General features: G+C 44.5%; 1 protein-coding gene and 1 long non-coding RNA gene across 7 annotated transcripts in view; one reads left to right on the forward strand and one right to left on the reverse strand.

Moving 5' to 3' along the window:
- LOC135361958 (uncharacterized) overlaps window positions 1–20,035 on the forward strand; it is a 66,145-nt gene extending 46,110 nt beyond the window's left edge. The window contains exons 2-7 of one of the 5 annotated variants that reach the window (XR_010406236.1): window positions 5,648–5,871; window positions 5,979–6,053; window positions 8,168–8,332; window positions 12,157–12,367; window positions 18,697–18,844; window positions 19,747–20,035. This is a non-coding gene — a long non-coding RNA (uncharacterized LOC135361958). Of the gene's footprint in view, window positions 1–5,647; window positions 6,054–8,167; window positions 8,333–12,156; window positions 12,368–18,696; window positions 18,845–19,746 lie in introns of those variants that run through there. The other 4 variants (XR_010406233.1, XR_010406234.1, XR_010406235.1 and 1 more) reach the window with 4 other exon arrangements.
- On the reverse strand, window positions 32–20,163 carry STEEP1 (STING1 ER exit protein 1). 2 transcript variants are annotated; one of them, XM_045881844.3, is made up of 7 exons: window positions 20,029–20,163; window positions 17,211–17,328; window positions 5,501–5,542; window positions 3,152–3,290; window positions 2,504–2,593; window positions 1,608–1,700; window positions 32–445 (listed from the first exon to the last, which is right to left on the reverse strand). In XM_045881844.3, the coding sequence occupies exons 1-7, from the start codon at window positions 20,150–20,152 to the stop codon at window positions 383–385; spliced, it is 669 nt and encodes a 222-aa protein (XP_045737800.1). In that variant the 5' UTR covers window positions 20,153–20,163; the 3' UTR covers window positions 32–382. The 2 variants fall into 2 exon arrangements, with proteins under 2 accessions (XP_045737800.1, XP_064430587.1); XM_064574517.1 differs by lacking the exon at window positions 5,501–5,542.
- Window positions 20,164–26,711: the final 6,548 nt, after the last annotated feature.

Raw genomic sequence — 26,711 nt, forward strand, 5'->3', positions numbered from 1 at the left:
GACACATCATACTACTTTTTTCAAAAATCTATAAACATTTTATTAACTTTGAAGAGGGAAGAAGAACAGCTACTTTAGAAACGAGAGACACTCGAGCACTGATGTGTTCATAGAGTTTCCACACAGCTGAAGAAGTTTACATCAAATGGACAAAAAATAGTACAGAAGACCTATATACAGAAAGATTTAGAAAGCCCATCTCTAGAAAGCAGGTCAGATGGACTCAAAGACCTCACCAAAAGTAGGAGGAATCGATGGGAAGCAATGGAAAGCCTTCTGCTGGGGCAAAAACGTGGCCACCTGCCCATGGAGTCAAGAAACGGTTCTTTTTCCTCCTCCTCTAAACGCCTGCCTCCGGTCTGGGTTGAGAGAAGGGTCCTGATCACTTGAACTGGTTGTCAATCAAGGTCCCCTTCATCTTTGCTTTCTTGGCTTCCAGTTCAGCCTGGAAAGGAAGAAAAGTATATGCCCTGAGACGTGCCATAGAAATTCTGACTTTCCTTCCTTCTTCTTACTGCCCAAACACTATCCTTTGGTGTTCATTTAGTACAGAAACTAGAATAGTGGTTGGCAGGTCGTTATGAATCTCTGGCAACCGCTTTCCACCCCTTCTGATATTACGGTACAGACAACGATGGTGTCTGTGTGGTAAAAGGCTGCAGTCGAAGGTGATCAGCGCAGGGCTCCTCCAGCCCCAGGCCCCCCAAAGGGCCAAGGGAATGGATACTGTGGTATACCACTGTCCTATACCTGGCAGAATAGGAAGAGAAACACTGTTCTAGAATGGTGTTACTTCAGGTCGTGCGGTCCACGAACTGTTGGTTGCTGGTTCGTGCAAGATACACGTAAAACCGAGTTAGCATTCAGAAACTTACACAATCATTTGCCAGAGTAATAACAAAATAAAATAATTTAACAAGAGCACTCGAGGCAAATGCATTTCTGTGGCATTTTATAAATTACAAATCTGTTCTTGACAAATAAGAGACTTAAAAAAAGAAGCAAGCCCCGGTGTTTCCCCTGGGCAAATGTGACAGGCACGGCTCTCGACCACGAAGGCAAGGCAATGCCGCTCCCAAGACCCACCACCTTTGTCAGCAAAGAAGCCTCTCTGGTCATCAGAAGGGCCGGCACAGCCCCTGATGGGGCAGCAACGCAGTGACGTCCGATGGTAAAGAGCTAGCGGAAGCGCATCAGGACCCAGAAGACCCAGCTTGCAGGCGCCATCAGACGGGAAGGGTGCGCGCGCCACGAGGAGCCCGTGACCGACACAGAAAGTGGGGGCAGCCCCCGTCCCGGTGCTGCCGATGTAGGCCCTGCTGCCCGCCCTCGCACCCCGGGAGCGCATCCACAGACCCCGACCTTCACCTCCTGACCTCGGGCCCCAGGTAGCAGGTGCAAGTACCGTTCTGGTCAGGGCGAGCCGACAAGCCCTCTAACTTCGGGCCTGGAGCCCTTGGTCACTGGACAGGGTATGCCGACCGTTACAGGCCAGGGTTAGACAGCTGGCCGCCAGCTACACCAGGGCCCCCCCGGACTTCCTGCAGGAGTTCCCTGAGCGAGGCTCTCTCAGACCGAGAAATGCCTGCCGCCCTGGGCCCACTCACCAGCTCCTGCAGCCGCCTTTTGCTCATGCCCTTGCGCTCCAGCTGCTTTTCGATCACTTTGGCGTTCTGCGCGTACGAGTCGGCGACTTCTCTCTGGGGGAAGAAAAGCAGCACCCGTAAGCCGGCAGTACCAGAGTCAGAGACCGCAGGTGGCAATTCATGCTACTCACATCTCACAATTATTCCGGAAATGGACTCTGTTCCCTTTAAACTCATCAGCTGTTCAATAATCCAGGAGAGCTCAGGTTTCGGCCGAAACCATTTGAAAAATAACCAATGGCATCTCCCTGTAAACCTCATTATACTGAAGGACCATAAAGGTTAGGAGAGCCTCATAGACCACTCGAGCCGGACTGGACGGGACCCGAAACTGTGGAGTCCAATAGGCTTTACACTCAAGAGGGATGAGGGATTTGCCCCATGAAAGTATCTCAAAACACATTAGGAAAACGCCACCGATCCAGTCCAACTCCCCGGTTCTCATTTTACGGATGTCCTCGGGATCCAGGGAGACAGGAACCGGCCCAGGCTCCTCTAGTTTCTTACTAGCAGACTAACGCCTGGGAGCAACATTTCTTTCTTTCTTTTTTTTTTTAAAGATTTTATTTATTCATTTGACAGAGACACAGCGGGAGAGGGAACACAAGCAGGGGGAGTGGGAGAGGGAGAAGCAGACTCCCCACTGAGCAGGGAGCCCGATGCGGGATTGATCCCAGAACCCTGGGATCGTGACCTGAGCCGAAGGCAGACGCTTAACGACTGAGCCACCCAGGCGCCCCTGGGAGCAACATTTCTAATTACTCCACTACTCGCTACTCAAATGGGCTGGTTTTAGAGTCCCCGTTCCTTCCGGGCCCACCCCCCAATCCAGTTCCCTTGAGAGCAGAAGCACTCACAGCCTCGATCTCCTCTTCCTCCTCATCAATGGTCGACACCGTGACGGAGCTGAACTTGCCCATGTCTTTCGTCCGTTTGGTCATCATGACCTGGAGTCACAGGAGGAGGAATCAGTCTTGTTCACTGCAAGAGGCTCTGTGAGCTGCGCGCGCGCTCCTGCGTGTATCCACCCGCGGGCGCGCACACATGACTGGTTGCAGGGGGAGGCGGTTGGGGGGGAGCACACACCTCTTTGGGACAGGCTGACCTATCTAAAAGTGCCAATGGGGTGGTTTTTTGTTTTTTTTTTTTCTATTTGGATTCTATTTTTCTAACATTTGCCGTCAAGGCTTTTAAAAGTATATTCAAAAATGAGCCTCCTTCCTTTCGTTTTAACGGTCCACACTGAAAAAAGAAGACATTTCAAAGGAAATCAATGTGAATCAAAACCATACAATTTCTAGCTTTACTCCTGGGACAGCCGTAGGAAAGAAAAAAGAACACATACTGGATGTTACATGTAACATCGGCTTACCCATAAAGATGGCGTCCTCTTAATAAAGAATGCATCCATAAAGGGCACTTTCCCATTATAATCTTATTTAAAGATGGAGGGTGATCCGTAGATTCGTAGCTATATAAACCAGTCAGTCTCCTTCAATAATTACCTTCTTAGGAGGCTCTTGTTTCTGAGTATAGATGTTCGTTTTGCCAAAGCCCTGGCCGAACTTGACCACTGCTCCGTCCACAATGAAGGTCACGGGGGCATTCTTAGGCTGGGACTGATAGAAGAGTGGCAGGCCACACCTGCAAAGAGCAGAGCCAATCTCTGGGAAGCTCACAAGCCAAATCCCCGAAACACTGACTCCCAAAGCGCGCTCAGACGCTGGGGAACAGTTTTGTTTGTGGCGTAAACTAAGGATTCACTCCTTCCAGTGTTTCCCAAAACAACTTCGTAAGAATCACTGAGGAATCACTTTAAACAAGTAAGAATTTGTTACAACTGCTGCTTGGATTCCCAGGTCCCTCCTTCTGAAGATCGTGATTCAGCAAATTGGGGAGCTGAGGCCTGGGAACCTGTCACTTTCCTCAGCATCCCAAGTGATTCTTATCATTGGAGAAGTTTGGGAAAGGCTGGTCCCTGCCGCTGTTTGCTTTCCAGTTAAAGCTGCTGCCATTCTGGGGCACCTGGCTGGCTCGGTTGGGAGAGCATGCGACTCCGGGTCACGGGGTTGTGAGTTCAAGTGCCATGTTGGGTGGAAAGCTTACTTAATAAATAAAAATTTAAAAATAATAAAAGTTTCCTAAAAATACGTATTTTTAAAAAAACTGCTGGGGTGCCTCGGTGATGCATCCAATTCTTGGTTTCAGCTCAGGTCAGGATCTCAGGGTCGTGGGACTGGGCCCCGCGTCAGGCTCTGCACTCAGCATGGAGTCTGCTGGGGTTCCCCTCTCCTTCTCACATAAATAGATATATCTTTAGGGGGGGAAAAAACTGCTGCCATTCTTCCAAGAGGTCTGGGTACCTAGCGTGGGGTTTTGTCCGGTTTTGTTTGAGTTTTTGCGGTGTCGAGAGGGAGTATGAAGGCTCCACTGCAGTGGTTAGCAAACTACCCTGTGGAGTAATCGTCGTACTTTCTTTGGTCGGGCAGTTTTACTGTACTTTTTCAGCTACATGAAGTAGACTCATAAGACATGATAAAATGGGGGGCACCTGGCTGGCTCAGTCGGTGGAGTGTGTGACTCCTGATCCTGGGGTTGTGACTCTGAGCCCCACGCTGGGTGCAGACATCACTTAAAAACCAAATCTTAAAAAAAAAAAAAAAAAAGACATGAAACGAAGTTAACAACTCTAATGTGGCTGGGAACTAAAATGCCTTCTCAGGCATTTCCGTGCCTTGATTCTTCCGTCATGAGTCTTCTGAGAGCCGAGATGTAACTGTCGTGCCATCAACAAGATGAACCTTACTGTAGTTTAGTATTCTCACTATTAACGGCCTAAAGCTGGACATGTATACATAGCTTTAAAGAACAGTTTCTAAAGTTCTTGGGTCTGGGGGCCTACAACAGGCTTTATAAATAAGTCTGGATAACATTATGCTATGTTCCATTTACCATATGACCCAGCAATTCCACTCCAAGAGAAAACGCATGTCCCCACCAAGATTTATACTAGAATGTTCATAAGAGCTTTATTCAGAATAGTCAAAACCCTTAGCAACTCAAATGCCCTTCTGCAGGTGAAGAGCAAAACTGGTGCTATGGATACTACTCAGCCACAAAGAGGAACAAACTAGTGATAAATGTGACACCTTGGCTGAAACCCAGAAGCACTGTGCTGAGTGAAAGAAAGCAAACGTAAAAGATACATACTGTACGTAGCAGAACACATGTTGTAGAATTTAGATAACACTTTTAGGAAAGGCAATAACATTTTTAGAAAAGACAAAACCGTAGCTACAGAAGGCAGATCAGTGGCTGCGGTGGGCGGGGGGGGGAGGGCGGTGGAGGGTGAAGAAGGGGACTGACAGCAAAGGGCACACGGGGAACCGGGGAATGGCCTGCATCGTGGCAGGGGTGGTGTTAGAGGACCGCATGCTTCTGTCGGGACTTCTCAAATTGTATGCTTAACACAGGCAAATATGGGGGGCACCTGGCTGGCTCCGTCAGTAGAGCATGTGACAGTCTTGGGGTTGCGAGTTCAAGCCCGACAGTGGGCACAGGGATTACTTAAGGAAAAAAAGGGCAAATTTTGTCATATATAAATTACATGTCTATTGAAAAAATGATACGATGTTAAAAAAAAAAAAACATTTCTGTGACCACCTGGTCAGAGATGTGACTTTGACTAGTCTATCCGAGGAGCATATTGGTATTTGTGTAGCTGAAGTTCGAAGGCAGCTGGGATTGTAAGGATAAAGATACAACAGAGAATTGTACCCGCCTAATTCTTTTCCAAACACGTTATTGCCTCTCCTTTCTTCTGCTTGGAGAAAGCCGCGCTGTTAAATACCTACTTGGCACACTTCTTCCTGTACTGCCGTTCAATGCCTTCAGGTCTGTGCAGAAACGGAATTAGAAAAAAAAAAGAGATGAACAAATCTCATAACCTACCCGCCTTACTACCTCATTTCTTCAAATGCTAAAAAAGGGCCTTTCGAAAGTTTTCATTTCCTAGATGAACCGGCTAGTTGAACGTGTATTAATCTTAAGACATCCCCGCCTCCCACACGTTTCCTGAGCCCCGAGGACAGGTCAGGCGTCCCCCTGACCCGGGGGGGAGGGGCAGAAGCCATAGTCATAGCAACGGCCAGGGTCACGGGTAACAACAACAAGAGCAGCGCTAATACTAGCAACCACGTGTACACCGTGCTCAAGATCACCCGGAGTAAGTCACTTGCGCCTTAGAGCGACGCTGTGAGGTCGTTCCTATTACCATTCCCATTTGACAGATGAAGGCCCCCGAGCACAAACCAAGCACATGATTTGCCCCAGGTCAGAGTCCGGAAGCAGAATAGGCTGAATTCAAGCCGAGGCCGCCACGCTCAAGAGCCCACAAGACTGCCTTAGGTAAGCAACTCTGCCACCCACCCAGATGCTTAACGGAAACCTGGGGACTCATCCTTGATTCTTCTCTTTCCCTTATTTCCCACACCTACTCCATCAGCAAATCCTACGGATTTATCATCTCCAAAAAAAGATCCTGAGCCTGTCTGCTCTGCTCTACCTTCCGGCCACCATCTTAGCCCAGGCCACCAGTATCTCTTCCTTGGCCAACTGTCATAGCTTCTGGACTGGTCTCCTCACTTCCCCTCCCCTTGTTTGTTTCCATTTTTAATAAGCAATATGCATACATGGTATACATATGAGTACAAAGAAAAGCAAATATCCTCCCCACCCACCCTTCACCCACCCAGTTCTCTTCCCTGGGGGGCAAATATTGTTTCTGGTTTCTTCTGTTCCTCCCAGAGATAACTGATGATATAAGCAAAGAATTCTTATTGATATATAAATAAAATATATTTTATTTCTTTTCCTTTTTAGACAAATGCAGCATACCTTACACTGTTCTCTACTTCTTTTTTTTTTTTTTAAAGATCTTATTTATTTGACAGAGAGAGACACAGTGAGAGAGGGAACACAAGCAGGGGGAGCACGAGAGGGAGAAACAGGCTTCCCGCGGAGCAGGGAGCCCGATGAGGGGCTCAACCCCAGGACCATGACCTGAGCTGAAGGCAGACGCTTAACAACTGAGCCAGCCAGGCGCCCCTCTTTGTTTGCTTAAAAATGTGTCCTGGTTAGAAAATATATATGTGACCCTTCCTTACCAATTGACAAAGAGGTGTCCCATGCTTCATAAAGGCTGCATTGTATTCCTTTGTGTGGATGAACCGAAATGTCTTTTACCTGTTGGATAAATTCCTAGAAGTGTATCCACTTTATTTTTTTTTTTAAGATTTTATTTATTTATTTGATGGAGAGAGAGACAGCGAGAGAGGGAACACAAGCAGGGGGAGCGGAAGAGAGAGAAGCAGGCCTCCAGCCGAGCAGGGAGCCCGACGTGGGACTCGATCCCAGGACCCTGGGATCATGACCTGAGCCGAAAGCAGACACTCAACTGACTGAGCCACCCAGGCGCCCCGCGTATCCACTTTAAATTCTGTTAAATACTGCCAAATTACTCTCTAGGGAAGTTGAACCAATTTATGTTCCCACCACCAAAGTGAGAGTTCCTGTTTCTCTCCAGTCTCACCAACACCGAATGTTATTAAATTGCACGACTGCCAATCTGGCACGTGAAAACTGTGCTCTCACAATTTGCATTTCCTTTTTTAAAGAGTGAAGTCAGGCATCTTTTCCATATTTTATAGGCATTTGTGTTTTCTCTTTTTGGGTGAACTGCCGGTTCATATCTTTTGCCTGTTGAGTTGTCTTTTTATTGTCTATTAAGGAGACTTGCAAATGTTGACAGGCCTCATAAATATTTCTTCCCCAGTTTGACATCTGTCTTTGACTGCCCCCCCCCCGGCAATGTGGAAATTTTAGATTTTTGTGCAGTCAAATCAACAGCATGTGTGCATGCGTGCGCACACGTGTGGTATTCAGTTAGGCCTTCTCCATTCTAAATCCATACCTAACATACAAACTTTAACTGCTATTCTAGAATCTGCTTCCACTACTGTTTCGCTCCAAATCATTCTTTAAACAGAGGCAAGAGTGGCTTCCTAAGACACCTAGAATAAAATCCAGCCTCCTTACCATGTAGGCCTCCCAGGCACAAGCTGAGCACAAAATTGGGCCCCCGTCTCTCTCACAGATGCCCTCCCTCACTATGAACTAGCCACACCAGGCTTCTGTTCTTTGAACAAACAAGCGCTTTCCCACCTCAGACCTTTCACACACACGCTTCTCTCTCCCTGGAATGCTCTTTTCACTGCTTTCCCCTTCTCATTTTCGGGGTCTCAGCCACCTTTTCAAAGAGGTTTTCATGACCCACCTCAGACCTTTCACACACACGCTTCTCTCTCCCTGGAATGCTCTTCTCACTGCTTTCCCCTTCTCATTTTCGGGGTCTCAGCCACCTTTTCAAAGAGGTTTTCATGAGATTCTTTGTATGAGCCCTTTGTTTCATTCACAGGACTTCCCCTAATCATAATGACTTTATTTTTCTGTCATCCCACTAGACTGTAAGGTCCATGAGATCAGAGATTAACGGAGACCATGCCTGTCTGACCACTCTATCCCCAGAGCCGAGCAAAGTACTGGAAACAAAATAGACATGCAATAAACACTGGTTGAAAGAATTCTTTTAAGAATTCGGTTTAGTGAGGAAAATTACCATCATGGAGGTAAGTTCTTACATGGAGAAATGCGTACTGGGAACGCAGAGGTGGGAGCACCAAGTCTGTCCGAGGCAGTCATGGAAAGCTTCACAAGCAGGTGATTGAAAGCCAACAGTCCTGATAGAAAGTGGTATTTCAAGCAGTGGGAATACTATGTGCAGAGCCAAAACAGCACAGCACATTCAGGGAATTACACAGTCTAATGTTAGTAGGACTTTAAAAAAAATCAAGAGTACTACTGGTCTGACAGAAAAAGATCTGTAAGATTATACTATGAATGACCATATGGCAACAAATTAGATAATTGAGATGAAATGGGCAAACTCCTAGAATAGAACAGAAACTGCCAAAACTCACTGGAAAAGAAACAGAAAATCTGAATAGACTATTCCATGTAAAGAGATTTAATTAGTAATCACAAAACTCCGCACAAAGAAAAGCCCAGGACGAGTGGCTTCACTGGTGAATTATACTAAAAGTTCAAAGAAGAATTAATACCAACGCTTCACAAACTTTGCAAAAGAGGAAACACTTCCCAGCTCATTGTATGGAGCCAGTATTACCCTGATACCAAAACCAGACAGAGGCACAACGACAACAAACTAGAGATCAGTATTGCTTAAGAATACACAGGCAAAACGCCTCAAAAAACAAAAAATACTAACGATCTGAATCCAGCAGCATTTAAAAAAGATCATACATGACCAAGTGGAATTTATCCCAGGAATGCAAGATTGGTGCAACACATAAACAATACCCAAAGCAAGACACCACAGTAATAGAAAAGAGAAAAAAAAAACACACGATCATCTCAACATCTCAATAGACACAAAAGAAAAGCATTTGACAAAATTCAAAACCCTTTTAATATTCCAGGAATAGAAGGGAACTTTCTCCACCTGATAAAGGGCATCTATGAAAAACCCACAGGCACTAACAGTTACATAAACTAATATCATACTTAATGGTGAAAGACTGAAAGCTTTTTTCCTAGGATCAGGAACAAGACAAGGATACTCACCCTCAACCCTTCTATTCAACATTGTACGAGGAGTTCTAGGAAACACAAGTAGGCAAGAAAAAGAAGTAAAAGGCACCCAGATTGGAAGGGAAAAAGTAAAACCATCTCTATTTGTAGATGACATGATCTTACATATAGAAACCCTAAAGAACCCACAAACATATACACAATTAGAGCTAATAAGTTTAGCAAGGTTGCAGGTTACATGATCAATATATAAAAATTAATGGTAGTCCGATATACTAAAAATGAACAATAAAGGGGCGCCTGGGTGGCTCAGTCTTTAAGCATCTGCCTTCGGCTCAGGTCATGATCCCAGGGTCCTGGGATCGAGCCCCACATCGGGCTCCCTGCGCCGCGGGAAGCCTGCTTCTCCCTCTCCCACTCCCCTCCTTCCTTGTGTTTCCTCTCTCACTGTCTCTCTCTCTGTCAAATAAATAAATAAAATCTTTAAAAAAAAAAAAAACAATAAAAAATAAAGTTAAGAAAATTCCAGTTACAATAGCATCAAAAATAATAAAATACTTAGGAAAAAGTTAACAAAATAAGTGCAAGACTTGTGCAATGAAAACTATAAAACATTACCGAAAGAAATTAAAGAACACCTAAGTAAATGGAACGACATCCCATGCTCGTGGACTGAAGACTTAACATTATTAAGATGGTAATACTCCTTAAATGAATCTACAGCTTCAACACAATCCCTATCAAAATCCAAGCTGGCTTTTTGCAGAAATTGACAAGCTGATACTAAAATTCACATGGAATTGCAAGGAATCTAGAATAGCCAAAACAATCTTGAAAAAGAACAAAGTTGGAGGACTCACATTTGCTGATTTCAAAAACCACAAAAGCTACAGTAATCAAGACAGGGTGGTACTGGCATAAAGATAGACAGATCAATGGAATGAAACTGAGAGTCCCAATAAACCCACACATACACGGTTAATTGATTTTTGACAAGTGTACCAGACCATTCAAAGGAGAAAGAACAGACTTTCAATAAATGGTACTGGATACCCACATGTACAAGGATAAATTTATTAGATCCTTACCTCACACCATCTAAAAAAATTAACTCAAAAAATTTTAACTCAAAATGGATGAAAGGCTTAAACCTAAGAACTAAAACTATAAAACTCTTAGAAGAAAATGTAGACATAAATCTTCAAGACCCTGAATTAGGCAATGGTTTCTTAGATAAGACTCCTACAGCACAAGCAAAGATAAAAATAACTGGACTTGATTAAATTAAAAACTTTTATGCTTCTAAGAATACCATCAAGAGAGTGAAAAGGCAATCCACAGAATGGGAGAAAACATTTGCAAATCATATATCTGGTTAGGGGCTTAGTATCCATAATATATGAATTCCTATGACTCAGCAATTAAAAGACAAATACACCAATTAAAAAATGGGCAAAGAATTTGAATAGACATTTCTCCAAAGAAGACATGCAAATAGCCAAAAGGTACATGAGAAGATGCTCAACATCATTAGCCAGCAGGGAAATGCAAATCAAAACCACAATGAGATACTATTTCATACATACTAGGATAGCTATAATCAAAGAGACAGACAATAACAAATATTGGTGAGATATTGGAACTCTCATACATTACTGATGAGAATGCAACCGCTTTTGAAAATACAGTAACAGTTCGTCAAAAGGTTAAACATAGAATTACCATATGACCCAGCAATTCATTAGTATACACCCATGAGAACCAAAAACACATTCACACAAAATCTTGTACACACGTTCACACATTTACAACATTACCCGTAATAGTAAAAAAAAAAAAAAAAAAAAGGAAAGAGCCCAAATGCCCATCAACTGATGAACAGATAAACAACATGTGGTATGTCCATACAATGGAATGTCATTCAGCCACAAAAAAGAATAAAGTACTGAGTCATTCTACATCAAGGATGAACCTTGAAAACATGCTAAATGAAAGATAGTAGACACAAAAAGCTATAATATTTATGGTTCCTTTTTAATGAGGTATCTAGAATAGGCAAATCCATAGGGACAGAAAGTAGATTAATGGTTGCCAGGGGCTGGGGGAGAAGGAAATGAGGAGTGACTATTATTAGGTACAAGGTTAGTTTTGGGGGGTGATGAAATGCTCTGGAATTGGTGATGATAGTTGCACAACCTTGTGAATATACTAAAACCACTGAATTGTACACTGTAAAATGGTGAGTTTTATGATATATGACTTACCCCTCAATTCAAAATACTAAATCTCTGAGGGTGGAGCTGAGGCATTAGGGCTTTTCTTTTTTTAAGTGTTTTTTTTTTTTTTAAGATTTTATTTATTCATTTGACAGAGAGAGAGATAGCAAGAGCAGGAACACAAGCGGGGGAGTGGGAGAGAGAGAAGCAGGCCTCCCGCGGAGCAGGGAGCCCAATGCGGGGCTCGATCCCAGAACCCTGGGATCATGACCTGAGCCGAAGGCAGATGCTTAACAACTTAGCCACTCAGGTGCCCCGATAAATGTTATTAAAAAAAAAAAAAAAATCAAGGGGCACCTGGCTGGCTCAGTTGGTAGAGCATGCGACTCTTGATCTCAGGGTCGTAAGTTCAAGCCCCATAATGGGCGCAGAGCTTACTTAAAAAAAGAAAAAGAAAAAAAAAAAATCAAGGAGTACCAGGAGACAAGGATCACAGAGAGCCTTCAGGCTTCGATTTTACCCTGCTAACCATGATTTCTAAAATTGTACTCAACCATGACCCCTAAATGAAACTAGATAGGGGGAGGGGAGGAGTCCTTAATGGGTTGGGCTCGACTCTTCCCCAGTCACAGCAGCTTCCTGCTTATTTATACTTCTGGACAAGCACTTCATTTGAAGAAAGGATTCATTGTCTAAAAATGTTTGAAAAGCACTGCTATAGGTGACGAAGAGTCACTGAAAGATTTGAAGCAGGAGACTTATGTAATGTGCATCTGAGATCACTCAGACAGTAGACAACAGACTGGAGGAGAACAAAGTGAAAGGCCAAGAGACCAGGTAAGAGGCTGCTTCAACAGCCCAAGCAAGCGATGGTAGGTACTGGAAAGATGGCACTGCAGCAGGGCTAAACAGGAGGCAACTGCGAGAGAGACTGGAAGGCAGAGTCAACAGGACATGGTGAGCGACTCGACTGGTGTATACAGGGGATGGTGGGGTTGGGGACGGATGAGACAAAGGGAGGACTGGCTCGCAGATTCCGGCTTGGGCCACTGCATGAATGGGGGTGTCATTGCAAGAGGAGGAGGAGGAGGAAGGAACTGTATTTGGCTGATAGTTAGAGACCTGTCTGCAGTGGCTTCAACACCATGGTTTGTTCTCCTGTAAAAGACATCCGGAAGAGGGGCGCCTGGGTGGCTCAGTCGGTTAAGCGTCCGACTCTTGATTTCGGCTCAGGTCATGATCTCAGGGTCGTGAGATCCAGCCCCACATTGGGCTCCATGCTGGGCATGGAGCCTGCTTGGGACTCTCTCTCTCCCTCTACCCCTGCCCCCCACTGTCTCTCCCCCTCTTAAAAAAAAAAAAAAAAAACGTGGTTCATGGCCATGACCGGGACCCAAGGACAGTGATGGCGAAAGCTCTGTAATTTTTGTGGCCTTTCCTTCCCGGTCCCAGGATGGCTGCCAGTCCTCCAATCATCACGTCCGTTTTCCCAAAAAGCAGGAAGGAGTAAGACTAGAAGAGTAAAAAGGCCTTCCCTTGGAAGCCTCATCCAAAAACTTCTATCCCTTTTACTTGGCAAAAGTGAAGTCACATTCAGAATCTTACGGGTCTTGGGGGGGGCGGGCACTGGACTATACACCCTAACTTTGCAGATGCCAGTATACAGGCAGGTATAAAAGAGGAGTGTCTGGTGGTGCTGGGTCAGCCCATCTGCAGTATTTCCTTACTAGAGAAATGAGGAGTTTGGCCTTGGTCATGTTGGATCTGAGACAGAACATCAAGTGAAGAGGTAGAGTAGGCAGTTAGATATACAGTTCTGGGTACAGGAGAGAAATGTAGGCAGATCTAGATTTTGTGAGTCACCAGCACGTAAGTGTAACTGATGCCATGAAAAGTTGTGAGAACGTCCAAGGAGAGTATAAAGAGAGAGGGAGTAAGATCCAGGTCAGAACCCAGGGGAATACCAACATTTAAGGGGCAGGCGGCAGAAGAATCCAGAAGACTGAGAAAGCCAAAGAAGTACGAGAATCTCCAGAGCAGCTTCACAGAACTCAAGGAAGGAGAGCATCAAGGGAGGCAGGGTCAACAGACAGACAGAAAAGCACTGGATTTGCAACAGTGGGACTGCTGGATGGGAAAGGGGGCCCGGGGAACAACAGTGTCAAAAGAGAGGCACTTTAGAATGGAAGGCTTGGAGGGGGACCGTGATGGGCTCCAGGGCATATGTACTCTTTTTTTTTTTTTTTTAAAGATTTCGTTTATTTGGCAGAGAGAGAGGGAACACAAGCAGGGGGAGCGGGAGAGGGAGAAGCAGGCTTCCCGTGGAGCAGAGAGCCCGATGCGGGGCTCGATCCCAGGACCCTGAGATCATGACCTGAGCCGAAGGCAGACGCTTAACGACTGAGCCACCCAGGCGCCCCCCCCCCCCTTTTTTTAAAGTAGGCTCCATGCATGTAGCCCAACACAGGGCTCAAACTCACGGCCCTGAGACCAAGACCCGAGCTGAGATCAAGAGCCAGACACTCAACCGACTGAGCCCCCCCCACAGGCCCCTGGGATCCTGGGCATATGGTGTGCAGACTGCACGTGTTCCGCAACTGGTGCTCTCACACACAGCTGGCTAAGGAGGGAGAATGGGCCGAAATGCCCCCAGGGAAGCACGCCAGAGTGGGCCACTGGACAGACTGCTCATGATTAGTGCAGGAATGACGTCAACTGGGGGGAGGGGTGGGAAGGGAAGTTTACCCTGCCTTGTTGGTAAACTCTTGAGAACTCTCTGGCCCAACAGAGTCACTTGGCCAGAGGCCAAGAGCCTGGGTAATACCTGGCCCTAAGGCTAGGTCCCAAAGCTGGCTCGCTTCCAGGAACAGGCTGGTTCGATGCCGGGGTTTCCACTTCAGACTAAAGCCACTCCGTTTTCTGGCCTCTGGGTGAGGGCATCTGCCTTTTAGTGCCATGGGGGCCTGTGGCCTGCTGAGTTCTTAGATCGGTTTCAATATATAGTAATACTATTATAATTACTGTATGTAACTATGATATATATATAATAAACACATCATAAATATCTTAGTGATCTTAAAGAGAGCGAGAGCGAGTGAGCTCAAGCAGGGGGAACGGCAGAGGGAAAGGGAGAAGCAGACTCCCCCGCTGAGCAGGGATCCCGATGTGAGGCTCGATCCCAGGACCCCAGGATCATGATCTGAGCTGAAGGCAGACACTTAACAGACTAAGCCACCAAGGCACAGTTGGCAATTTTCAAAATGAGAAAACTAAATAAGGGTTAATGGAGGGAGAAAAAGCATAAGACAACGGGTTAGCTTTAGATAGGGCATCTTACTTGTCAACCTTCCTATTTACCATAATGGAGTATTTTCCCCATGTTTCCCAAAGGGCATTCCTTTGTAGATTTCATCAATTTTATAATCTGGTTGTATTATTGGCCTCGAGTTGTATCTGGTATATAACCAATTTCCTCTTCAGCTGCACAGTTCTAGAAGCCCAGTTGTCACAATGGTGCTCGAGGCCTGATTTGCTATTGAATGGCACCTAGCGGTACTTCCTTTCATTACTGTGGGCTGACAACAGTTTGGTTTCTTAAATTAACATAGCAAGATGTCAGCCTGTCACTTTTCCCATCTCAACACTAGAATACAAGCTCCATACAGGCAGGGTTCTTTGCTTGTTGACTGGTTGTACGGGGTTGGATGGTATCCCTTAAAAAGTCATGTCCTTCCAGGAACCTCAGAATGTGACCTTATTTGGAAAGAGGGTCCTTGCAGATATAATTAGTTACAATGAGGTCATGTAGATGAGTAGAATGTGCCCTTAATCCAATGTGACTGGTGTCCCTATAAAAAGAAGAGAAGAAAAACAAGAGACCGAGACACAGGGAGAAGGCCATGTGTTGATACAAAGACTTAAGTGTTGCATCTACAAGCCAAGAAATGCCAAGGATTGCACGCCTGGGTGGCTCAGTTGGCTAAGCGTCTGCCTTCGGCTCAGGTCATGGTCCCAGGATCCTGGGATCGAGCCCCGCATCGAGCTCCTGCTCAGCGGGAAGCCTGCTTCTCCCTCTCCCACTCCCCCTGCTTGTGTTCCCTCTCTCGCTATCTCTCTCTGTCAAATAAATAAATAAAATCTTTAAAAATAAAATAAAATTAAAAATGCCAAGGATTGCTGGCAACCACCAGAAGCTAGGAAGGGCCAAGGAAAGATCCTCCCCTAAAACCTTCAGAGAGACCATGGCTCTGCCAACAGCTTCATTTCAGACTTCTAGCGTCCAGAAATGGGAGACAATTTCTGTTGCTTTGAGCCACCTAGTTGGCGGTACTTTGTGACAGCAGCCCTAGCAAATAATACACTGGCATATCACAGGCTTCTGGACAGGACCTGGCACAGAGCGGGAGCTCAGGAAATGAAATGCGTGGGAAGGAACATCTGGACTTTTTTTCTTTTTTTAAAGATTTATTTATTTATTTTGAGAGAGCGAGAATGAGAGAGAGAGAGAGTACATGAGTGGGGGAGGGTCAGAGGGAGAAGCAGGCTCCTCGCTGAGCAGGGAGCCCGATGCGGGACTCGATCCCGGGACTCCGGGATCATGACCTGAGCCGAAGGCAGTCGCTTAACCGACTGAGCCACCCAGGCGCCCCAACATCTGGACTTTTTAATTCCCTACAACTGACCTCTCTGTGGCCTCAGGCACCTGTTGATAACCACCCTCCCCAGACATACGCACTTCCTGATACTCTCGCCTCCCGTTTTCCACATCGCCAGGTTCCAATTATTTTGTCTGCTTTTTAAATGTCAATGTTCCCCAGGATTATATCTTCAGTCCTCTCTCTTCTTGCTCCACATTCCATGCAATGTTAGCCCTTCCCAGGTTTCAATTCCTTACCTCAACCAAGGACTCCCAAATCTCAAACAGATCCAACCATGTCACTCCCCTGCCTAAAAGAGAGAGATGGCGCTTGCCGGCAGGTACGGTCCAAACTTGCCTACTTCAGCATTTTACTCTGTCCCCACCTCAGGATGCACAAACCCCTTCCTGTGAAGTCACCTGGGCTACAGTCACCAAGGACCATTCCGAGTTCCCAAGCACACCGTAAGTGCTCCTTTCAATGCTTCCATATTCCCTCCACCGGGATGCTCCTCAGCCCCCTCATCTCCTTGGTGAAATCCTAGTTCGAGGCCAAACACAAATGCCATCATCTTTTGGTGCCTTTCCTGAGCATCTTTCAGGAGAATGACCCGCTCCCATCCGTTTTCCCATAGCTTTTGGCTCACAGCTTTAGGCATTTTATCCTATCACAACAGGTGGCCCGTTCCCCCACTGAGCTGTGGGCTCTGCAATGGGAAGGGCAGTACCTTATTCATCTCCACAGAGCCAGTCCCCAGCTTGGTGCCTGGCACATGGCACACTCCAAGACATCACAGGTTGAATGAACTCATTCTACTTGCAAAAAAACCAAATTACAGCTATCAAATAGCACATTAGCACATCTCAGCAGCATTTCAACAAAGCACAGCAAAGGTACTGCTGCATTAACAGAAGTTAGAGAGTGAACACAAATGTCAAAGTGTTGGGCCCATAAGAACAACCTGTTTAGCACTAGATGGGGTACCCACATTCCTCAGAACCAGACCGAAACACAAGAAGGAAAGCCTAGCATCAACCTCTTACCTCCGAAGATACATGGTCTCCTCGTCTTCCGTGTTACAAAACTTGTGGGCGTGTTTGGCAGCATCAATCACACGGGACCGATCCCGGGGCCTCATGGGCAATTTCTCTAACTGACAGTCTGAAGAAATGGAGTAAGATTCGGTCACCAGAGCCACTGAAAGATACCCTGGGGCAATCACAAGTGTTCAGTGGGGCCCTTAGCACTATAATGTTTTACTATAATTACTAAGGCTTATGGAAGCCTATTATTGAATTTCCCAACTGAAAATGACGTGGTGTCAGAAGATCTGGAGCTCTGTTACCATCGTGGCGATCTTTGGCAAGTTACTTCCTTTTGTTTTTTTTTTCTTTCCTTATTTGAAGGATAAGTAGATGACAATATTTCAAAAGTCCCTCCCAGCATGGCAAGTTTGCTGTGTTTCTGTGATCACAGTACACTTGGTTTGAGTTCTAATGCATGAGAATCAGATGAGACAATCAAGCGTCCTGAAACGCCTATGAGGAGGGCATTGGGAAAAGTGGTTAAGCGCTTAGAAAAAGAGAGAGAGGGTCGGTGCTATGCTACATGTGGCGAGGAGTGTCAGTCTGAAAACAATGAAAACATACAGGAAATAAATGAGGTGCAGTTAAAAAGCAGACGGAAATTGATATAATGCAAATGAAGTACCTAAAGGGTCACAGAGAAGTCAAGTGATCACAGTGATTTGAGATTAATGGAGGAAGGGGCGGGGGAGTTAGCACCAGGCAGTCTGCATGTTCATTAATCTTCACAATGACCTGCTGGAGTAGACATTTTGTATTCCTAGTTTAGAAATGAGGGAACTGAGGCTTACAAAAGGCAAGAGACTTGCCACACATTTACTAAGAGGGAGAACAAGAATTCAGACTCAACTCTAGGTGATTAAGAGCGAACTCATTTATACAACAAAGATTCGAGGGCTCTCTACGTACCAGGCGCAGTTCAAACACAGTGCTGGGGATTCAGCAAAGGACAAAGCAGAGTCCCTGCCCTGATGAAGTTTACATTCTAGTGGAAGAGGCAGAAAATTTAAAAATAAGAATTATATAACATGACCTTGGATAATGATAAGTGCTAATAAAAAAAATTAGCAGGATATTAAGAGGATGGACAGTGATCTCAGATAGTGACAAGGGCTACCAAGAAAAATCAGGCAGGGTAAGAGGACAAAGTGTAATAAGGGTGCCATTTTAGATAGTCAGGGAAGAGTTTTCTAAGGAAGGGATATTTCAGCAGAGACCTGGATGAAATAAGAAAGCACCAAGGTTAGAGGGTTTGAGGCAGGAAAAAACAGCAACCCCAAAGACCCTGGGGGCAAAACATTTTGACATGATGAAGAAAAATCAAGAAGGCTACTGCAGCTGGAGCGCAGTGAGCCAAGGGAAGAGTGTTAGGAGACGAAGTCCAAGAGGTAACTGAGGATCTGAACATGCAGGGTCTAGGTACGGACTTTGGTTTTACTCTCAGTTTTACAGGAAAACACCAGTTTGGAACAGGACTCTGGTTGCTGTGCAGAAAACAGACCACTGGAGACAAGGAGTGGAGAGTAAGAGGCTGTGGCAATTCCAGGTGAGGGATGATGGTGGCTTGGACTAGAGCGGCAGAAATGGAAGTGGTAAGAAGTAGTCAGATTCTGGAAAGATTTTTAAGTACTGGCAGGATATGTTGATGGGCTGGATGGGTGTAAGGTAAGGGAAAGAAAAGTCAAGCCTGATTCTGAGATTCTGGGTGACTAGTGCTACCACTGACTCTGCACTAGGGTGGAACAGTGGCGAGCAGGAAGTACGGGATCATGAAGTCGATTTGAACACGACTGTTTTTGAGAGACCCATCAGACATCCAAGTGGAGACAGGGAATAAGCAGCTGGAGTGTGAAGGGAAATGTAGGTTAAAGATGAACATTTGGGAGGCATCAGCATGCAAATGGTATCTAAAGCTTGGGAATGGCTGTGGTCACTTAGGGAGCGAGTACAAATTGAGAATAGGTGAGAGGACTGAGCCCTAGGGGCTTGCAGTGCCTAAAAATAGGAGTCAGAGAAGGAGCTAGACACTGAGGAGGGGCAAAATCAAGGTAGGAGGAAAATCGGGACATTGTGGAGTCTTGGAAGCAAATGAAAAAAAAAAAAACTGTTTTAAGAAGGATGGAATCATCATCTCTGTCAAATGACACAGATGAGGACTAAAATGAGCATTGATAATCGACCACGGGGACTACTAACAGGTTCAGTTATTGACCTTGACGGTGAGGTGGGAAGAGAAGTCTGCCCCAAGTGAGGTCAACAGGCAATGTGAAGTGAGGATGCAGCGACAGGCAATATAAGCAACTCTTTTTAGAAGTTCTGCTAAAAAGGAAGCAAAGAAATGGGGTTACAGCTGAAAGAGAACGTAGGATCAAGGGAACTAGTTTTATTCTCGTTTAAGAGCTATGACAGCATCCTAGTACGCAGCAAAAAGGTTACAAAGTTTCTAGAGGCGGAGTGGGAGGAAAGGGAGATAAACAGTCTATTTTTTCTGAAGGAGGAATTTAGTTTTGAGGGAAGCCTGGATACACTCAAGGTTAAACAGAAAAGCTGCCCTGGAGTGGGGCAGGGAAGCATCAGCATGGAGCAGGAAAGCCCACCAATCTTCCAAGAGACGCGCCTCCCAGATCACAGCCAGAGAAAATCTGCCCTCGAGAACCCGAAGTTTCGCTTCTCGCAGACGCCCTCCGGTTCCCGAAGATCACATCCAGAGAATATCCGCCCTCGAGAACCCGAAGTTTCGCCTCTTGCAGACGCCCTCCGGTTCCCGACTACTTACCCAGCACCAGGACCATCTGGCCACACAAACAGTAGTAGACGTGGAGGGGCTTCTCGCCGTCGTCATACTCCTCCCGATCCCGGGTGTCGGAGCAGACTACCGACCGGGACACTACTTTCGGCATCGTTCGCAGGAGCAGCCCGAAAACGCTCTGCCAAAACTGAGGGTCGCGCAGAAATGACGTCACAGACGGGCGTCGAGCCTTTTCCCAGCCGCAACGCTGGTCACGTGTCAGTAGCGTTCCTGTGGACTTCCGGGCCGGTCCATTAGGCCCGGATGCGCGGGGGCGTCCTGAGCCTTCAGAACTTCGTTTGCCTCGGCCTGAGTTAGGTGCAACTGCTGTACTTGGGACACTCTTAATACTATTTAAATTATTCATGTATATTTCTGTACACGTATGTATATGCAGATACAATAAAACCAGATATAACAAAGAACTGTATTTACACGTTATAGGCATAATACAGGTTTTAGGTGTGCCTCTAAAGAGGATTCTGATTTTAATGGCTGTATTCAGGATGAGTACCTAATGAAGTAGAGGTATCTTTTTTAACTTGAGATATAATTCATATGACATAAAATTCACCCTTAAAAAGTGTATTATGTGGTGGTTTTTAGTATATTCACAAAGTTGTGCAACCAGCACCACTATCTAATTCCAGAACATTTTCATCGTCCCATATAATTAGCAGTCACTCCCCACTTCTTCCCAGCACCTGGCAACCACGAAGCTACTTTCTGTTCCCTAGGGATTTGCCTCTTCTGGACATTTCATATGAAAGGAAGTAAACAGCGTGTGGCTGTTGGTGTCTGGCTTCTCCACGTAATGTTTTCAAGGTTCATCCATGTTTTAGCATGAACGGGTAAAAATAGGAATGAATCCGTAAAAAGGAACTTCATTCTTTTTCATGGCTGAATATCCTGTTTATGGCTATCCCACATTCTGTTTATTCATGAGTTAGTGGACATTTGGGTTTTTCCCACTTTTTGGATATAATGATTAATGCTACTGTGAACATCGGTGTACAAGTTTTTGTGAGAACATATGTTTTTAGTTCTCTTCGTTGTATACTTAGGAGTGGAATTGTTGGGTTATATGGTGACTTTATGTTTCACCTTTTGAGGAACTGCCAAGAGTGTTTTCCAAAGCAATTTTACCATTTTACATCCCCATCAGACTATATATGGAGGAGGGGGTCTGATTCCTTCAAATCCTCACCAATAATTATTTTTGTCTGTCTTTTTGATCATAACCATCTCGGTGGGTGTGAAGTGATATCTCACTGTGGTTTTGATTTTCCTTTCCCTGGTGGTTAATGTTGAGCACCTTTTCACGTGCTGACTGGTTATTTATGTATCTTCTTTGGAAGATACTGAAACAACATACTGAAACTCTGCCAGGACCCTCTTTGTGGAGGACAAGAGCCTGGAGCAATCCAGAATAAGGACACTGAGACAGTTTACATTGGCTAACTTCAAAAATCCAAATGAAGACACCAAAATAGTGGATTTTTAACAGAGAACTTAGTGAAGGCCGTAGGAGCTTGTGTCTAGAAATTGACAGTTTGGCTGCAGGAAGAGTAGTGTTCAAGACACACAGGATGTAAACCAAGGGGAATTTAAAGTCATCTGCTAGACCTCAAATGAACATGAATTAGATAAAATATGCAAGAAATGTGGTGTATATATATACAATGGAATATGACTCAAGCATAAAAAAGGAGATCTTGTCATTTGCAACAGCATGCATGGACCTGGAGGGTATGATGCTAAGTGAAATAAGTCAGACAAAGAAAGACAAATACCATATGATTTCACTTATATGTGGAATTGAAAATACAAAACAAAGAAAAAGCAGAACAGACTTCTAAATACAGAGAACAAACAGTTGCCAGATGGAAGGGGGTGGAAGAATAGGCAAAATGGGTGAAGGGGAGTAGGAGATACAGACTTCCAGTTACGGAATGAAGGAGTCGTGGGAATAAAAGGTACAGCATAAGGAATATAGTCAATGGCATTGTGTTAGTATTTCATGATAAAGGATGGGAGCTACACTTGTGGTGAGCATAGCATAATGTATAGAGTGGTTGAATCACTATGTTGTACGCTTGAAACTAATGTAATATCGTGTGTCAAATATAATCAGATTTTAAAAAATCAATTCAAATCTTAAGGAATCACAGTGTTCCTTAGATCTTACTCAAATGTCATCTCTATGATTTCATGTTATTCAGTATTTATTGATCTTCTACTGTGTAATAGGCACCGCACTATATACTAGTTGTGTAATGATCAATTATAAATAATCTCACCCCCTCATGTGTCTTAGTCTGGTGCAGGGGTGAGGAAACTTTTTCTGTAAAGGGCTAGAGAGTAAATATTTTAGGCTTTGAGGGCCAAGAAGCAAAATCAAGAAAATTATGTAGACCTATATAACAAGAGAGAAAACAAATTTCCACAAGTGTTTTATTGATGAAATTCAAAATATAATAGTAATTATATTTTTGTAATATAGGTCTGCTAATGAGAAGAATAGCATTCTTTTATGGAGGGGGACAATATTTCACTTAATTAGGGTTCAAAGTGAGTGTTCTCTACCATCAGAATCATTTGCAATCTCAATACACCTTTACAGGTTTTTAAATTGCTTCATATCTGGTCAAACTGAAATTCTCAAGAACCTCATTTTTCATTTGTAATACAAGTTTACAACTTTTTTCAAGAGTCAACAAAATGAAAGCACCTGTTAATAAAAGTCTCTTTTAAAAGATTTATTTATTTATTTTTAGAGGGGTGGGAGGGGCAGAGGGAGAGGGAGAGAGAGTCTTAGGCAGGCTCTGTGTTGAGCGCGGAACCCAGCACAGGGCTTGATGTCATGACACTGATATCATGACCTGAACCGAAACTAAGAGTCAGACGCTTAACTGGCTGTGCCACCAGCACCTGTTAATAAAGGTCTTCATGAAATAAATCAGTTGCAAATACTCATCTGTTAATACTTACCTGTAATGAGATTTTACATATTTCATCTTTGAAAAATTTTTTTAACACGGCTAAGTACTGCCAAACACTGATACCAAATACCTGATTTTAATTGAGCATATTTATCTTTTAGAAGGCATTTTTGAAATTCCGTTAGATTCTTCTCTTGGTATTTGCCTTTTAGCATGTCATTGCGTACAGAATAATCACTTCCAATTAAAATTTAGGTGGAAGCTCCTGCAATGCACAGTGAAACTGATTTGTTTAAAAGATTTGATTCATTTATTTGACAGAGAGGGAGAGTGGGGGGAGCACAAGCAGGGGGAGTGGGAGTGGAAGAGAGAGAGAAGCGGGCTCCCGGTCTAGCAGGGAGCCCGATTCCGGGGCTCGATCCCAGGACCCTGGGATCATGACCTGAGCCGAAAGCAGACGCTTAACTGACTGAGCCACCCCGGCGCCCCCAGTGAAATTGATTTTTAAATATAGAAATTTCCTTTGCAATTTTTTTTTCCTTTGCATTTTGCATTAAGTTCAAAAAAACACCACTGGAATTGTAATTTGAGCCCAGAAAAGATATTCATTGCAAATTGGTGTGGGAATGCAAATCTTGATTTTTGTTTTCATTTTTGACAGCACAGGAAGAGATTAAAGTAATGACATTACTTGCAATTCAAACAATGTTAGTTGTCATTGCAATGACTTTACTGAAATGTAAGTTTCACACATAAGCAGTGTTTTGCCTTGTAATTTTAGTTTAAATGCATTAAGTAACGTTAAGTCTACAGCAAAAGTTAATTTAAAAAACCATCCAGCGTTCAACAATAGTGGTTGCAGGTGGTTCGTCTCATTCAGAAAACTTTCCATCTCAGCCCCAAGCTCAAAAAAAAATTTTTTTAACTCAGAAAAACTTTGCCACTGCTAAGCTATTGAACTGCTGTTGGTTGGGCAAGTCAAAATCTTCGGCTTCTACTTCTGACAAAAATTTATGTAACTGACAGCGGTTTAGTCCATGAGTAAATGAAGTGTTGACACTAATAGTTGAAATACACAAGATAGACTCAAATATGTTCCTGCAAAATACCTGCAGATTAATAATACAATGAATAACCAGAGGATTTAAACAACTCACATTCTCACAAGCTTTTTACAATTGTCCAACTAAGCTTTGTTCTGCTCCATACGTATTTGTAACACATCTTAGCAGAGTCTACTTCAGGTTGTACTGAATTAGTATTTTCTTGACTTCTTTGAGAATTTTCTCATCTGGGGCACCTGGGTGGTTCGGTCCATTGAGCGTCTGCCTTCGGCTCAGGTCATGATCCCAGAATCCTAGGATCGAGTCCTACCTCAGGCTCCCTGGTCAGTGGGGAGTCAGTTTCTCCCCCTACTCATGTGCTCTCTCTCAATTTCACTCTCTCTCTTTCTCTCCCCTCTCAAATAAATAAATAAGGGTTAGGGTTAGAAGATTTTATTTATGTATTTGAGAAGGGGAGAGAAAGAGAGAGAGCATGAGCGGGAGGAGGTGCAGAGGGAGAGGAAGAAGCAGACTTCCCACTGAGCAGGGAGCCAGACATGGAGCTCGATCCCAGGACGCTGAGATCATGACCTGAGCCTAAGACAGACACTTAACGGACTGAGCCACCCAGGCGCCCCAAATAAATAAAATCTTTAAAAAAAAAAAAAGAAAATATTCTCATCTGAGTTATTCCACACAGGCCAACTCAGCATTGGCTCTTTGAGTAAAGTACAACAACTGAGCAGTATTGGTAACATCTGTCACCTCATTGAGAGCCGAGGAAAATCACTTGAAATCATTTTCCCTGTTTTTTTTTTTTTTTTTTAAAGATTATTTATTTATTTGAGAAGGGAGGGAGGGGCAGAGAGAAACTTAAGCAGACTCCGCGCTGAGCACAGAGCCAGACGCGGCCTCGATCTCACCATCCTGAGATCAGGGCCTGAGCTGAAACCGAGAGTCAGTCAGCTCAACCGACTCTGCCACCCAGGTGCCCCTGCCCTGTTTTTTTAATGACTGTTGGTGTCGCTTCCAACGTCCTCAACTCTTTGAGCCACTATTCTCTCTGAAAGGCTAATAGTCTTTGGAAAGTTTATTTTCCCTGGACACCTTTCTTTGGCTTCGGCAATCAAACACGATTTAATTAACTCATCATCAGTAAATGGCTTTCCTTGCTTGGCTAACAAATGAGCCACTCAGAAAATTATTGTGGCTGCAGCCTCATTTTCTTTTTTTTTTTTAATTCTTGTGACGAATTTTGCTATGATAAGATATTCCATTTTAAACTTTCTAGTTTTTCTAACCACTGCTTTCCTGGGAGTCAGGAACATTGCAATGAGTGCTTATTTTGGTGATGTTGTTGCATACTGTATTCTTATAGCAACACTACAGGGTCACTGAGTAATAAACGCAGTGCTTTGACATCTAATGTGATAACCAAGTAATCTATGTTCACTGTGCCTTAAAAGCATGACATTCGAAACCCCTTTCGTTTTCTTTTTTTTTTTTTTACATGATAGGTATGCACATCTAATAAAAAAATGAAATGCCATAATCTGGGGATACACGTGGCATTCAAAATGCGGTCGAGTTATAACCGCGTCACTGCGATGTATGGTACACCCACCAACAAAAATGGCCACAGACAATACATGATTGAAATAGCATGGCTGGGGGCGCCTGGGGGGGCTCAGTCGGTTAAGCGTCTGCCTTCGGCTCAGGTCATGACCTCAGGGTCCCGGGATCGAGCCCCACATCAGGCTCCCTGTTCGCCGGGAAGCCTGCTTCTCTCTCTCGCTCTCCCTCTGCCCCTGCTTGAGTTCCCTCTCTCGCTGTGTCTCTGTCAAATAAATAAACAAAATCTTAAAAAAAAAAAAAAAAAAAGAAATAGCATGGCTGTGTCCCAATGAAACTTTATTTATGGGCGTGGAAAATACGAATTTTGTATTATCCTCATGGGTCCTGAAATATTAAATAGTCTCCTTTTGATTTCTGCAACCATTTAAAAATACAGAAAATCACTTTGGGCTCACAGGCCCTAGGGGAAAAGATGGTGGGCTGGATTTGGTTGTAGCTTGCTGGTGGATGTGGCCAGTTTGAATTCCTATACCCAACGTTGAAACCATATGTATTCGTTTTCTGTTGCGGCTGTAACGCACGACCAGACCACAGACTTACTGGCTTAAGAAAACGAAAACGTATTATCTTACGGTTCTGGAGATCCGAAGTCCAAAATCAATCTCACTGGCTGAGAGTCAAGATGTCAGCAGGGCTGGTTGCTCCTAGAAGCTCCAGGGGAAAACCCATTTTTGCCTCATGCAGCGTCTAGAAGCTACCGGCATCCCTTGGCTCCTTGGCTGGTGGCTGTATTGCTCCAATCTCTGCTTCCATGGTCACATGACCTTCTCTCTGACTTCAGACTTTCTTCCCTCTTATGAGGACTCATGTGATTACATCAGGCCCACTGGTTTATCCTGGATAATCTCCCCATCTCGAGATTCTTAATTTAACTACATCAGCAAAGTCCCTTTTGCCATATAAGGTAACGTATCCACAGATTCCAGAGATGAGGATGAGAAGGTCCTGGGGTAGAGGTGCATGATTCAGCCTACCACGCCACGCCTTTGTTTTTGACTCTGCAACTTAGCAGGTAGTGAAAGTCTATGTTCATGGCCCTAATGTCCCCGTT

This window comes from Mirounga angustirostris, unplaced genomic scaffold (assembly GCF_029215605.1).
Source record: "Mirounga angustirostris isolate CCGP_5_RB_7025 unplaced genomic scaffold, mMirAng1.0.hap1 SCAF_11, whole genome shotgun sequence".
NCBI lineage: Eukaryota > Metazoa > Chordata > Mammalia > Carnivora > Phocidae > Mirounga > Mirounga angustirostris.

Excerpts from the sequence above, each read along its gene's own strand:
- STEEP1 (XM_045881844.3), bottom strand. The coding sequence starts at position 20,152 with ATGCCGAAAGTAGTGTCCCGGTCGGTAGTCTGCTCCGACACCCGGGAT. Across the intron at positions 5,543-17,210 it reads GAGACCATGTATCTTCGGAG|ACCTGAAGGCATTGAACGGC; the intron begins GTAAGAGGTTGA and ends GTTTCTGCACAG. Across the intron at positions 1,701-2,503 it reads AGGAAGAGGAGATCGAGGCT|AGAGAAGTCGCCGACTCGTA; the intron begins GTGAGTGCTTCT and ends TTCTTCCCCCAG.